A 13,718-nucleotide genomic window follows, 5' to 3' on the forward strand; every position below is an offset into this window, starting at 1 on the left:
TATTTAATGTCCGACTCATATATGCTACACCCCGAGAGACGACATGACTCCATCGGGGCTAATTTTTAAAATATTGGCCAGGTACGGTCTCAACCTCGCCACGAAAATATCATCCCTCTCTTCTTCTGGCTTGGTACACCAACAACCCAAAACCAAGGCAAAGTCCCGGTCCCAAGCAAACAGCGGCAACAGACACTGTGTGGTGCCGGCCGCCCTGGCTCTATTAGCGATGGTGCTGACGAGAACAAAGGAATCATCATGTTGCCCTTGCTGCTGCTGTCCATCACCACCATCCCCACCACCACCGCCACTCCCACTGCAATCCCCATAGGACGACGGGACATCCGGGTCCCAATTGACGGGCGGCCTCTCCCACCAGTGCCTGCTAGACGGGGCGCGGACGTGCAGCATTTCGGGCGTCAGGGAGCGGTCGATGGTGTTCCAGGGGATGAGGCTGACGAAGACGGCCGAGGCGAGCAGGTGCAGCTTGTAGTGCAGCAGGGCGAGGCGCTGGTACGTCTCGCGTATCACCCAGGGCGCGGTGCTGTCGCGGTCAAGCGGGTTGGCGGCGTCGATGCGGCGCTGGTCGTGCGCCCCGCACGCCGACAGCACCGTCGTCAGCACGGGGCTCATGCCCAGCGTCACGTCGAGGGCCCGGTTCCGGAGGTACGTCGGTAGGATCATGGCCAGGAGGATCCCCTGCAGGTGGGGGAGGAGGGCGGCCGATGGGGCGGATAGGAGGGTTTGGCGCGTCTTTTTGGAGAGGATTATCTGTTTGGGTGGGCGGGTGAGGTGTGTTAGCGCGTTGCGGCTGTTGTCTTTAAGAAATCGGGGAGAGTTGATTTCAGCGTACAACTTTGTTCTGGGCTTCCCTCAGGAGCTTTCTATGGTGCTCCAAAGCAATGCTGCGTGCCTCGGCTGAGCCCTGGAAGAAGAGGCCGATGATCATGACGGCGCGGGTGAGCAGTTCGGGTTGCTGCTTGTTCATAAATGTGTCCCGGTGGACGATGGGCCAATGCGGGTGGAAAACGGTGAAATAAGTTTCCGCCAGCTGCTGGTTCCGTGGGTCCTGCAGTGCAGCTGGTGGTGTCGGCGGTGTCGGGGGTGTCGGCGCCGCCAAGGTCTGTATTTGCGTTTTGAGATCGGGTGGGATTGGGATGAACTCTGTATAGCCCGGCATGGAGGCCATATTCTGCTGGTCTGTTGTTTGGGTTGACAGATTGCTGCCTGTGTTTACTAAACCCATGTCCATATCCATGATGGGCAGAGTCGGTACCATATCCATACTGATGTCGACATCCATCGATTCCATGGTCATGACGGCATCGTGGTCGATACTGGGCTGCTCGACAGGAGCCGGCGGAGGAGATACCTTGGGGACATCGCCATCGCCGCCGGTGCTGCCGCTATCTCGCTTAGGATAGGCGCATTCTCGGCCCTTGTCCGCACACGGAGAGCAGGTGGGTTCCCTGCCGTCGCAGCGAGTCTTTGACTTGTGGCAGTTCACGCAGGCCTTTGCCACACGGGCTGGGAGCGGACCTTCGGCTCGAGGGCCATGAAGGTTCATGTGACGGCGGAGCGTGTCACTGCAGTAGAAGCCCAGGTAGCCGGTGGGAGGGTCATTGGTTATATGTCAGCAAAGAAAAGAAAAACCGGTCTTTGCTTGTTTTGGTACTCAATTCTTAGTTTTCTTTTTTTTTTTGCTGGGGCCTTCCCTCAAGGGTTGGTTTGTAATTGGACCATGTATAAAAACCGGGGATTCGTCCGGTCTTCTATAAAAAAGGGCCCGGAACCACCACGTCGGGACCGTCTTTTTGTGATTGATCTTGTTTCTTTTCCAAAATGTACTTACCCTCTTGAGAACTTTGCTCCGCATGCTGGGCACTCAAACGACTTGACCTCGTCGTGGTCCTTCTTGTGTCTGTTGAGATGTTCCTTGCGCTGATAGACGCGACCGCAATCTTCGACGTCGCATGTGTAAGGCATCTCTGATTATGATGCCTTTTTTTGTTTTGTTTATCTTTTGTTTTTTCCGTCCCACCTCGAACAAAACAAAACAAAAAAAAAAGAGTAGGTATGGTACCCCCAAGTAACTATTTCATGCCATCGAAGGAGGGGTTCGTCAGCTTCATCATTTATGTACACGAGAGAAAAAAACAAAAAAAACAAAAAAAACACAAAGGATAAGGAAAAAAAAAAAGGATAAAAACGACAGATGGGCTTTTTCTTGGACAAAACCCAAAAGTTGGAATATGGAGACGATTTCCCATCTGTCATCCGAACAAGGTTTGATTCCTGCGTCTCATGATGGGATTTTTGTTTTCCAAGGCCACACGCAGTCAGCTTCAAACCCTCATGCCTGTTGCAGGTAAGGCGCAGCTCTCCCCTGAAGTGTTTCCCTCGATTGGATGACTCAGCTCCTCCTCTTAGACCACATTAGGCGAAGCCGGTGGGATGGACAGTTCAATGATACTGTCTTTACTGTGCATTATACTGTCATGCTGTTCTTGACATCAGGGGAACCCCAGGCATGCTTGACTACTCGATATGCATGACCATAGCGGTGTACACTCTTTGATGTTGAATCGCCACGGCGATCCCACTATCAAAGTAACTTATAGACTTTTATTCGACAACTCACGCCGTGTCACCAGTTCAAAGTCAAACAGTAAAGGCATCACATCACATCTGCACGAAACTGCATCCAATCTCAAGCAGGGTTAGGGTCGGAATATTATAAGTATTATGACAAGTACAGCACAGCACAGGACCCCGAAAAAAAAAGAAAAAAAAAAGAAAAAAAAAGTAGGGAGATCATGTCAACACCGACCGGCAGTTACGAAAAGTCAAAATCTATCTTTGTTCCTAATTGGAAGAACAAGGGGAACCAAAAGGGTAAAACGCCCGAAAGAAAAGCATGACAGCGTTATCGACTAAACAATTACCATACATACAAATTCCACCTCGCCCATGGGAGCCGCCTACCCTGGTTGATGGATATAATTAGGTTTCAAGGCTTACTTTAAATAGGATCGCTAATTGCGTACATGCTGCAATGGCTGACTTGCAAGTTTATATTCCCAAGCCACAATTTCCTATTTGAACTCCTTAGCGCCTGGAAACAGCCCAAGTCTTCCAAGCAGCAAAGCCCACCACTCCCGCGACGGCGAATCCGTTGAGCCAAATCTCCCGGACCCGGTCCGAAATCTGCTGATAGGCTTCTCCAGCGGCGGTAGCGTCGTTGGCCCGAGGGAGCGGCTCGTCCGGCACGGGGAGATCCAAGAATCCACATAAAGGCTCCCACCCCTGCTTGAGCTCCATGACGAGAAGCTTATCCTCTGGTACTGTGGCTTTCACCCTTGCATTCCAGTTTTGCAACAATTCTGCCATTTTGTTTCAAACCGTCTTTTGGTCAGTTTCTTTCAAACGCTAAATGGGCTGATCCACACTGAACAACAAGACAATGCTAAGCCCCTTGAGCCAACGCGGCAAAAGCTACCTAGATAGAAAAGAGGAAGAAAAAAAAAGATAAAAAAAAAAAAAAAAAAAAAAAAAAAAAAAAAAAAAAAAAAAAAAAAAAAAAAAAAAAAAAAAAAAACTCACCGACGCAAGGCAATGGATTCGTAATGGAGTCGTCCACAATCCCAAGATACTCCTTCGTGCTGGTGCCAAACTCCGCACTCAGGGCGGGGAAGTGCCTCCAGCCGGGGATCGGCCAGAGCGCGTACTGAACCAACCAATTATCCAGGCTGCTGTTGCGGGCCACCGGCCGGATGCTCGCCAGCCACGACTCGGGGTCCCGCGTGACCAGCACCACCCTGGCCTCCGGGTACACGGCCATCAGCTCCGGGATGAAGTCGAGCGGCGGCATGTCGGTCACGGCCACAAAGCCGGCCGTCAGCTCCCGTATCAGGTCGCAGCTGAGGGCGAAATCACCCGAACGCTTGGCGCGGTATGCTTGTACCCATTTTTTACAATGTTCTGTTTTGTTTTGTTTTATGTGTTGGCTGAGGTGGGACCAAACAAAAAGGCAAGATGGATCGCCGGGGGGGGGGTGAAGTGGTTCTTTTTTTTTCGGGCCTTTCCTCGGATCGGAAGGAGGAACGCCGGGGGGAGGGAGGCGGTGGGAGGGAGAGGGGAAGGGGAGTGGCGGATTGAAAGACGAACAAAAAAAAAAGGTAGTATCAATGTTGTCTTGGCGGCATTCCGGGATCCAAAAAAAGCAGGTTTTGTTCTTTTTTTTGGAGCATCATTTACATACCGTCTTCGCGACCGAGTATTGTGGTGCCGCCGTGCATTACAGGCCCGTCGAGCAGCTTCTCAAGGGCCATCTGCATTGAAACAGTGCTGCGTCTCTTGTGGTTAAACATTGGCGCAATCTTAAAACAATCAGTCCCATGGATCCAAACTCACCCTGTCCTGCTGTATCCAGCCCCAATCACCTTCAAAGACTTGCCCTCCTGGGGCTTGGAGGGAATACCACCCATGGTTCTTTGCTGGCTGGCCCTCGAGTTTGATGGCCCGCACTCAAGAAGTTATTGCGTTGCGACAAATCAAGTGGTATTGTGGCGGCAGGTGGTTGTCTGAATGGAGATCGACAACAGAATATCCTTGGCGTCAAGCGTCGCTGAATGTTTCTCGCCAAGCTGAGCTCTGCAAAAAAGAATTTCCCCCCAATCCGATTGAATCAGTGACTTGAAAAATATAAAGGAACGCGACACGCAATGTTAGCGTCTCCCGGATCGTAATGCTCGGGGCTTCCTTGATTCCCAAGTCAGAGCTGGAAACTCGAGCTACGACAGTTCGAAAGAACAAATTAATTTAATTCCAACAGATACAGTCAAAGGAGTGCGTACATGAACTTATTTGTGTCTCCTTCCAATTCACGCCTTGCCAAGTCCAATTCTCCTGCAGTTTGCGTTCCCGCGGGGGGTTCACCCCAACTGCCGCTGGCAACCAGGCCAACCAGTAAATGACCGAGGTATTTGGCCTATGAGCCATTCTTATTCAACTTCCTAACTCGGTAAGCGACATCGCCTTTTTTTTTTGTTTGTTTCCGAGCAGTCTAATTCTGCATCTACTCTTCTACCTACATATTAATTTAAATCTGTCAAAAGTCCCACAAGCTGAAGCCCTTTTTTTTTGCGCTGTCGACCCTAAAAAGTTTTAGCTGCGGCTAATGATGTCAGATGAATCTGGCTGTCTCAACCAACGTAACGACCTGTGCCTGCATTTCATGTCCGATGGATGAAAATTCCCATGGCTTGCCAAGTCTCCGGGGAACGGGGTTTTTTGCCAATTCCATCATCTCCCCTCAGATAAGCATGGTCGAACCAAGACACCAAGCCACTGGGCCCTTTGGACGGGTAAAATTACCTTGCCATGCAAAAGCCATGCTTTGCACCTCATCCCAAATCGAGAAACGTCCTCCGGTGCCTTGCAAGGCCGAACGGGAACTAACGTCTGGGCAACACTCGATTGATAGGAGTGATTTGTTTTGTTCTCCTCTCCCTATCCACATATATCCGTCACATCATAACCCCCTCAAGCCAAACGCCAAGCTAAAAAGCGGATGCCATCATCATCATGACCAGAATCCGATTCGCCCATCCCCTCACAATGCCGGGCGGGTGCTCCTCCGCTTTTGTTGTTTCCCCCATAGCGGTAATTGCAAGACGTGGTAAAGGCTGCAACCTTGCGATAGCATGGGGGGAGACAGGATTACCGAATGGCCGCCAAGACGGCGAGGTCACAAACTATAGGAAAGTACCAAGTTGAAAAAGAGCAGACAAAAGACGTGGAACCAAGCCATGGCAATTCGCTTCGGGGTAGGTGGCCGCTGACGCGTTTCTACCACTGCATTCTTTGTTCGTAAAGCGGAGAACTCAAGACTTATAAGACAACGGGATCGCTTCTTAGCCTGTGCTTGTCTTTGTTTCTTTTTTCTCACCTCCGCTCTTCCAGGGTGCCCGTTCTTGGTTTGCTTGTCTGCACAAATCCATCCAGCCATAGCTTCCACCCCTGCAGTCATCAGAAGACGCTCGAACCCGAGTGGTCATCTTTGTGCAGCAGTAGACACAAAGCACCAAAAAAGGAACAGACATCAGCAATTTTCGCCATGGCCCCTTCAAGCTGGGTCCTCGCGGCCGCGTCGCTGCTGTTCGGTCAGGCACTAGCCCAGTGCCAGGGCACTTCGCCCACTCCTAGGTGGAACATCCAGATGGAGTCTGGATACAGCAGCAAACTACTCCTAAATGGCCTATCCACACCCCGAGGCATCGACTTTGATCGCCAGGGCAACCTGCTCATCGTCGAGCGTGGCCGGGGAATCTCATACGTCAAGCTGACCGAGGCAGCCGACGGCAGCGTGTGCGTCCAGGAGCGGAAGCTGATCATTAACGATGCCGAGGTGTGTAGACAGAATGAAAGGAAGGAAAGAACGTAAAAGAAAAAGAACAAAAAACAAAGAACTTGGACTGATAAGAAGAAACAACAGCTCAACCACGGAATCGCCATGTCGCCCGACGGCAACATGCTCTACGTATCCAGCACTGAGAATGTGTACCAGTACGTATACGACGGTGTAGCCGGCACGGCCACCAGCCGCAAGACGCTCGTGACGGGAATGACAGTTCCAGGAACCACGCACCCGACGCGGTCGCTGCTCGTGTCGCGCGCCAACCCGGACCTGCTCCTCGTCCAGCGCGGTTCCAACGGGAACCTGGACGCCGACGCCGCAAGGGAAGAGGTCGGCCGCAGCGTCGTGCGTTACTTCAACATTTCCGAGGTCGCCGCGGCATCAGAGCCGTTCGCCACGGGCGGCAGCCTGCTTGGCATGGGTCTACGCAACAGCGAGGCCATTGGCGAGAATGTTCCCAGGGGAGAATTCGTATGTGTTGGTCCAGTTCAAGTTGTGCAAGAAAAAAAAACGAAAGGGGGGAAGAAGAAGAAAGAGGGATAAAAGGATCAGAAATCAAACACAACAGGGAAAAGAAGCTGACTGAAATCTCAATCAACAGTGGTCCGTCGAGAATTCGGTCGACAACCTCGCGCGTCAGGGCCGCACCATCAATAACGACAACCCGGCCGAGGAGATGAACTTCCACGGCCGCATCGAGGCCGGTAACCCGCTGCTGGGCGGCAACTACGGCTACCCCGAGTGCGTGGCGGCTTGGGAGCTCTCGACGCTCGCCAACCCGGCGTTGTCCGTCGGATCGCAGATCGCCATCTCGGTGCCCGTCGGCGCCAACGTCGCGACGGCCGACTCGTCCTGCCAAAAATACCTGGGCCCGCGGCTCGTCTTCCCGTCGCACACGGCACCTCTCGACGTCAAGTTCACCGCCGATGGCAAGTACGCCTTCATCGCGTTCCACGGCAGCTGGAACAGGTCGCCGCCCGACGGATACCGCGTCGAGAGGGTCGAATTTGGCGCCGACGGGCAGCCCGTGGCCAACTCGACAAGTAAAACTGCTGCCGTGGCCGTCATGAAGAACGGGAACAATGCCGTGTGCCCCGGTCAGTGCTTTAGGCCCGTCGGGCTTGCGTTTGACCCCAAGGGGAGGTTGTTCATGTCGAGCGATTCGACCGGGGAGGTTTACGTCCTATCCGGTGGCACTGGGCTGGGTGCATGAGGGATTTGTGGTTGGGTGTGGTTTTGTGTTGTATGTAGGTGAAAGGGTTGCTTTTTTTTTCTTGTTAGCTTCGTGTTTAGCGCCTTACATTGAAAGTTTCGATCGACTAGTCATGTTGTATTCTGCCGTTGTGATTGTTCAAAAGTTTCAAATTGACAACAGACGCAGATGGCAAATGTGGTTGCATGTCAGCTTCTGCATGTTTGTGTACTATTATGTTTAGCCGACATTGATAGCCTGCTCCGTTCATTGGCCCATTCACAACATGTAAGTCTGCGCCGACAGCAGATGAGTGCATTAGTAGTGGTGTGATGAAGTAAGTGGGTGTTGACTCTTGGAAGTGAAAGGGACTGATTGAGCTGTAAAGTCGAACGAGTGTGGGGGTTTAGGCCCACCAAAACGGGTTTGGTAGCTCGGCAGTAGTAGCTAGCAGCCAGGCAACTTTTCAGCGAACTGCGTGTTGCTGTCGTACCACACAAGAGCCCAGCATGTCGATCTTTTCATGTCTGCGCGACCTTGTTGCTTTTCAATACGGTCGCGTGCCTGACATCTTCCAATCGTCTGAATCCATCGGGGAAATCAAACTGTCAAAACAAGTTACCCGCATGCATTTCATGTGGTACTCCGTATAAAAGCAAAAGAAAGAAAAAAAGACTGAATACAAACCATTGTAAGAACTAACGGCGCCCTCCGCGGTGGATCTTTTTCACCCACACCAAGCCGGATCCGGCCACGCTATCCTATCCCAGGCCGAGGGACCAGCAAGCCGCCGACCAGGCCAAGGCCAGTTTCTGCTGCAAGGCCTGGCTGGCTGCCAAAACAAAAAAGCAGCTTTGCGCTAGCTAATTGCTCATAATCATCCCACCATCGTACTTTCCCCAGACTCCCCATACGATCAATGACCCCACAATCCAGCCCACCATCCCAAAAATCCACAGTCGTGCCAGTGCACTCTAGGCAAAGCAAGGCAAGCAAGCCGTCCGTACATATTTTACCCCATAGCTTCTTCCCGGCATCTTCCTTACAAAGACTCCACCGAGTCATCCTTTGGCCGAGGCTTTAAAAAAGCATCATCCTGCGACGACGCCATCTTTCAAGATTTACATGGCTTCAGTATCGCAGATGACCTCGTCTAAGATTTGCCATTTTACCAGAAACATTTTCTCTGGATCACAGCTATATTTCCATCTTGCCTCACCCCTAGAAAAGTGAAGAAAGTCTTTTCAACCAACTCACACTCAGACACACACACACACACACGCACAGCTCTTCCATCTTAGAGCTTCCTTTAGCCCGAAAGACCCCAGAAAAACAAAACCACCCGAACTTTTCTAGCCCGGTTTTAGATCGGAGCGACAACGACAACGACAACCTCTCAAAACAACCACCAGACCAAGCAACATAAAAAAAAAATTAAAAAAAAATAAAAATAAAAAAAACCCCCCCAAAACATGTCTCCATCATCAACAGCACAGCAGACCTCAAGGCACTTTGCCACGTCGTCGCGCGTTCATCCTTCATACCTGCCCTACCTCCAGGCACCAAAACCACCAAAGGTCGCCAAGTGGATTCCTCCAGCCGTCGCCATTGCAGGAATAGGTGCGTTTCTTTTCTTTTAGATTCCCATCTCGCCACCCTTCAAAAACCTCCTCACAAACCAAAAAAAAAAAAAGCTAACAAAATTTCCCACACAAAAAAAAAGGCTACGGAGTCACCAAATTCCAGCAGTCACGATCCCTCCGCTCCGCCGCGCAAAAGGCAGACGAGGCAGACCGGAAGCGCCGCAACGACCTGATGGCCGACGCCTACGGCGACAGGGGGAGCCTCGAGGCCCTCGAGGAGGCTTGTCGCGTCTACGAGGCTCAGCAGCAGAGTCGATGATGATGATCTCTATTGTTTTTCATCACCCATTTTATTTTTTTTCTTCTTTCTGCTTGTTACCATTTTATCATTCAACGTTATGTGATCACGTGCCTGGCTTGCTTTCTTCTACTCTTGTCTTGTTGCTTATTCCATGCACATATATTGGCGTTTTGGGGGATTGGCATCTTTGTGGACACTTTGTGGCGTACGGCGGCGTTGTTTCGGATTTCTGGGATTTTATTTCTTCCGTTTATAACCTGTAGGGGTAAATGGAAACGGCATTGCATTGACAAGCCAAGGCGGGGCCAATGGGATGAGGCATGAAGTTCGTTGGGGGAATTCAGAAAAATCTCACAACATGAGGATATTGTTGTGAACGACATAAACCAAAAAGTCGATCATTCCAGGATAAAACATAAAACACTACAGTAAATCTCAAATCGTATCATCTATTTCGATCGATGCCTATGGATATCTTGTACAACCCAACACCGTGAGCTGATCCGTTGCAGCTAAGCCGTTGTCGAAACTATTAGCATGTGATTGTGGCCAATACCCCTAACCCTTTCCAGTCCATCCCATCACCCCTTGAAAACAAAACGCCACAGTCCGAATATCGATCCCAACCCGCCTGAAAACAAAAACAAAAAAAAAAAAAAAAAAACTCCAAGATCTTATCCCAGCATAATACAATACTCGTTATCCCACTTGTCGCACTCAACCTCCCCGGATTTACTCCAGGCCCATCCTTATTTCATCGCCAACCCCCCACTGGTCCCTTTCCATCCCAGCCCCCTGGATCTCAAGCCCCAAACTGGTTCCGAGGCTAGCATCAACGTCCTCTCGCTCGTCGTCCAGGTGACTAGCCGCAGCGCTGCTGGTCCGCCTACCCCTCCTGGTCCCAGCACCTCCGCTGCTCGTACTGCCAGCACCTCCAGAGGCAGCAGCAGCCGCCGCCGCCGCCGAGGACGCCGTCGAGTTGTCCGTAGCACGCCGCCGTAGACTCCCCGGCCGGAGGCTGGCCCACATGCCGCCTGTAGACTTCTGCTCGGCCGCGTAGGGTGGGGGTGGCGATAGAGTCCGCTGCTGTTCTTGCTTCTCCGCTTCCGTGGGCGGGCTCGTCGGCGTGACTGACTCGGATTCGATCTCGACGAGCTCCGCGTCGCGATACCACTTTCGCCGGCGCGTCCAGCGGCCCCAGCTGTCCTGGCCGCGTTTGCCGTTTTGCCACTAGATGATTGCGTGTCATGTTAGCTTATCCGAGAAAATGCAAGAAAATAACCCAGACCACGCGAATGGTGCAGTAAAAAGAACAGAAAACCACATACCTTGTTATCGTAGTAAACCCAGCCCATCTTGCCCCCATCGGAATCAAAATCCAGCTGCCCGTCGTCTGTGGTGACCGCATCATCCGGCACCCCATCGACGCGCCACGTGCTGCCAGGGACCCAGCGCCACCGCATACGGCTCCCGTCCTCGACCTCTGGCAGCTCAAACTCGTCCTTTGGCGGGACGGGGTTGTTGCGCTCATCTGTCCACGCCGCACGCTCATACGTAAACAAGCTCGACGTCCACCCCAGCCCAACCCACCGCCGCTGATTCTCGTAGATGATGAACGTGAACCGGACCCCCGTGTCCCGCGCCAGCCCCTTGCCGTTGGCCTTGGTAGATTGCCGCTTGATAGCCTTGGACAGCTCCGACTCGCGCCCCGTAGCAGCCGCCGAGTCCGTGGCAGCCAGCGACGTGGCGGCCCCCACGTCGATCAAGCCCCGTTCGCCCACGACAGTAGCGCCATTGGCAGCAACCATCCCGTCAAACTCCAGCCCCGTGACCAGCGCGGCGAGCTTCCTCACGGATCGCGATCGCCACAGCAGGGTGCGGGCGACGCAGCACACCCTCGAGTGCCAGGTGAGGGCCAGGGTGCCGGCGACGAGGACGACGCGGCGCGCCGTCACGACCCTCAACGGCGGCAGCGTCAGCGCGAACCAGAACGGGGTGCAGAGCAGGATGCGGATGAGCAGCGCTGTGAGGGCCGGGCGGGTGGTGGCCGAGGTCGGCGTGCGTTGCGTGCTGAGGAAGTCGGTCAGCTCCAGCAGCGGCTCCAGGAGGATGTTGCATCGTGATGTGAACTCGCGCAGCGTCTCCACCATCTCGTCCAGCGTCTTTCGGTGCCGCGTCCCCGTCGCCTCGGGTTTCCCCCGCGGCTTGCCGTTCGGCTGTCCGTCCGAGTTGAGGTCCGACGACGATGAAGCCGCCCCGTTCATCTGCCCGGAAACATGTCTTTTGGCTTCGGGGCTACCATTAATGCCGCTGCTGCCGCTTTCTCTCTGGGTGGTGGCGGGCTCGCTCCAGCCGCTGCTGCTGAGAGGGCTGAAGCGCCGGCCGTACATGCCGCCTATGAGGCCCAGCACGACGAGCAGCGGCCCGGCGACGCGCAAGAGGAGGTCGCCATAGAGCACAACGCCCCAGAATACGGCCACCAGCAGGAAGCTCTCGTACTGGTCATCGGTGGTCCAGCTCAAAAGGCCGGCGAGTTTGTTGAGAGGTAGGAGGAACGGATGGCTGTAGGCCAGAGCGCGGGTGATTTGCGGCGGTGTCGCGAGAAGGAGAGGTGATTTCTGGTGGACGAGGATGGTGCTGCGGCGCTTGTTGGCCGAGGACGTGGTTGTCGAGAGGGTCGCTGGGGAGAAGGCGGCATAGGTTGGGGTTCCGTTGGTCGAGGGGTAGTTGTTGCTGTTGTCGGTTATTTGGTGTCGCAATGAAGGCGAGAGTGTCGAGGAGGAGGGCGAGGAGAAATCGGGCGGGTCATGTCGTTGTGGTTTTGGAGTTGCCATCTGGAACAGCCAGGGGAGGTCCTGAACCGGAGCGAGATCGATGAGGTCAGTCACAGTTGGTGGAGATGGTTCGGCGGACGGACCAGAGAAGCAACGATCCTTGTGTGCTCCGTAGCATATGGTGCAAAAAGTATCGTGTGTTGACTAGATGGGGTTCAGAAAGGGCAGAGGTGTAGAATGACAAAGAGTTGTCGGAGTGAGGTTCACGTCTAGTCTAGGTAGTTTAGACTTGTGTTTGTGCACCCCAAGATGCCCGAGGATGGTTATGACGCTGGCAGCGCGCCAACAATCAATGTGTGATGACCAAATCGCCCCACATGAGCTCTAATGCACGAGCAAAGAGTGCGGAGCGCTCTGGGGGGCTTTGATTAAGTCGATGGAAAAGCGACGATGCGGGAAACCAAGAATGCGAACCGAGACGAATCGAGAATGTAGCAAAAAGAGACCAATAAACCCGCATAAACATAAATGAATAGACAATAAAGTGTATGGAATAAGGTAAGTAGACCACAGAAAAGACTCACGATGGCTGCCATGGAAGGCTCAAACAAGCAGGCTCAAAGCGTCCCCCTGTGTTATTCTGGCTCGGTTGAGTTGCTCGGGTCCCAAAAAAAAAATAAAAAAAAAAATAAAAAATAGGCGTGCACGCGGTATGCACCACGTCATCGGATTACCTTGCCGCTTCGTCGGAGGGAGGACATGGCTTCATCAATTCTTGGATGGAACAATCAAATCAATCCCCTCCGTTTAGGGGTTTGCTGTGGTTGTTGTTGCTTGCGATTTCGCATAAAAAAATGAAATCGTGTTCTTTTTGTCTTGATTGTGTGTGTGTGGACGGAATGGTCCCAAATGTTCAGATGCTTTACCTACCTATCCGTCGAAGTTGGCAAGAACTTGAGAGAAAAAAAAAACCATGTTTGTCTTGTCTACGGAAGAGAAGAAAAGACAAGAATCTTGCGAAATGGCCGAGGTCAGATTGCGCTGCTGCTACTGCTGCTGCTGCTGACGATTGTCCCCCCGCCTGCCGAACCACAAAGGACCCACAGGAGCTTCCAGCGCGGCGGTCCAGGCGGCGGATTGCCCAAGGGACTATAGTGTCCTTAACCTTGGTTAGTGGGCAATAGAGGGTCCCATCTGATGTCCCACATGTCGGGCCAAGAATGGAATCGAATGCATGCATGTGATTGTTGACTTGCTGCTTAAAATAAATACACCTTAAATTGTTTACTAAATCCTGAGGTAATAGCCTAGGTGAAGATGCGAGTCTATTGGTAAGTATCACTATAACCTCCAATATCATCCCATCAATCAGCGTTCTTAAGTATCTAGTTTTGAGAACTTTCAGACGGACACGTCAGTCAAGGCAAAGTGTCAGTCGATCCCATCTACC

The 13,718-nt window shown here is 52.7% G+C and overlaps 5 protein-coding genes across 5 annotated transcripts; 2 read left to right on the forward strand and 3 right to left on the reverse strand.

Annotated features, from left to right (window-relative positions):
• Positions 1-3: 3 nt before the first annotated feature.
• Positions 4-2,015, reverse strand: PgNI_12005 (uncharacterized protein). The gene is made up of 3 exons (XM_031131962.1): positions 1,853-2,015; positions 854-1,586; positions 4-771 (listed from the first exon to the last, which is right to left on the reverse strand). The coding sequence occupies exons 1-3, from the start codon at positions 1,984-1,986 to the stop codon at positions 25-27; spliced, it is 1,614 nt and encodes a 537-aa protein (XP_030977365.1). The 5' UTR covers positions 1,987-2,015; the 3' UTR covers positions 4-24.
• A 759-nt stretch (positions 2,016-2,774) lies between these two features.
• PgNI_12006 (uncharacterized protein) lies at positions 2,775-4,822 on the reverse strand. The gene is made up of 4 exons (XM_031131963.1): positions 4,414-4,822; positions 4,262-4,347; positions 3,604-3,981; positions 2,775-3,383 (listed from the first exon to the last, which is right to left on the reverse strand). The coding sequence occupies exons 1-4, from the start codon at positions 4,485-4,487 to the stop codon at positions 3,109-3,111; spliced, it is 813 nt and encodes a 270-aa protein (XP_030977366.1). The 5' UTR covers positions 4,488-4,822; the 3' UTR covers positions 2,775-3,108.
• On the forward strand, positions 4,802-7,759 carry PgNI_12007 (uncharacterized protein). Its single transcript, XM_031131964.1, has 3 exons — positions 4,802-6,409; positions 6,497-6,889; positions 7,020-7,759. The coding sequence occupies exons 1-3, from the start codon at positions 6,119-6,121 to the stop codon at positions 7,629-7,631; spliced, it is 1,296 nt and encodes a 431-aa protein (XP_030977367.1). The 5' UTR covers positions 4,802-6,118; the 3' UTR covers positions 7,632-7,759.
• Positions 7,760-9,008: 1,249 nt separating this feature from the next.
• PgNI_12008 (uncharacterized protein) lies at positions 9,009-10,213 on the forward strand. Its single transcript, XM_031131965.1, has 2 exons — positions 9,009-9,230; positions 9,334-10,213. The coding sequence occupies exons 1-2, from the start codon at positions 9,083-9,085 to the stop codon at positions 9,510-9,512; spliced, it is 327 nt and encodes a 108-aa protein (XP_030977368.1). The 5' UTR covers positions 9,009-9,082; the 3' UTR covers positions 9,513-10,213.
• On the reverse strand, positions 10,095-13,263 carry PgNI_12009 (uncharacterized protein). The gene is made up of 3 exons (XM_031131966.1): positions 12,853-13,263; positions 10,823-12,472; positions 10,095-10,724 (listed from the first exon to the last, which is right to left on the reverse strand). The coding sequence occupies exons 1-3, from the start codon at positions 12,862-12,864 to the stop codon at positions 10,227-10,229; spliced, it is 2,160 nt and encodes a 719-aa protein (XP_030977369.1). The 5' UTR covers positions 12,865-13,263; the 3' UTR covers positions 10,095-10,226.
• Between the last annotated feature and the right edge of the window lie 455 nt (positions 13,264-13,718).

Source organism: Pyricularia grisea, assembly GCF_004355905.1.
Source record: "Pyricularia grisea strain NI907 chromosome Unknown Pyricularia_grisea_NI907_Scaffold_8, whole genome shotgun sequence".
NCBI lineage: Eukaryota > Fungi > Ascomycota > Sordariomycetes > Magnaporthales > Pyriculariaceae > Pyricularia > Pyricularia grisea.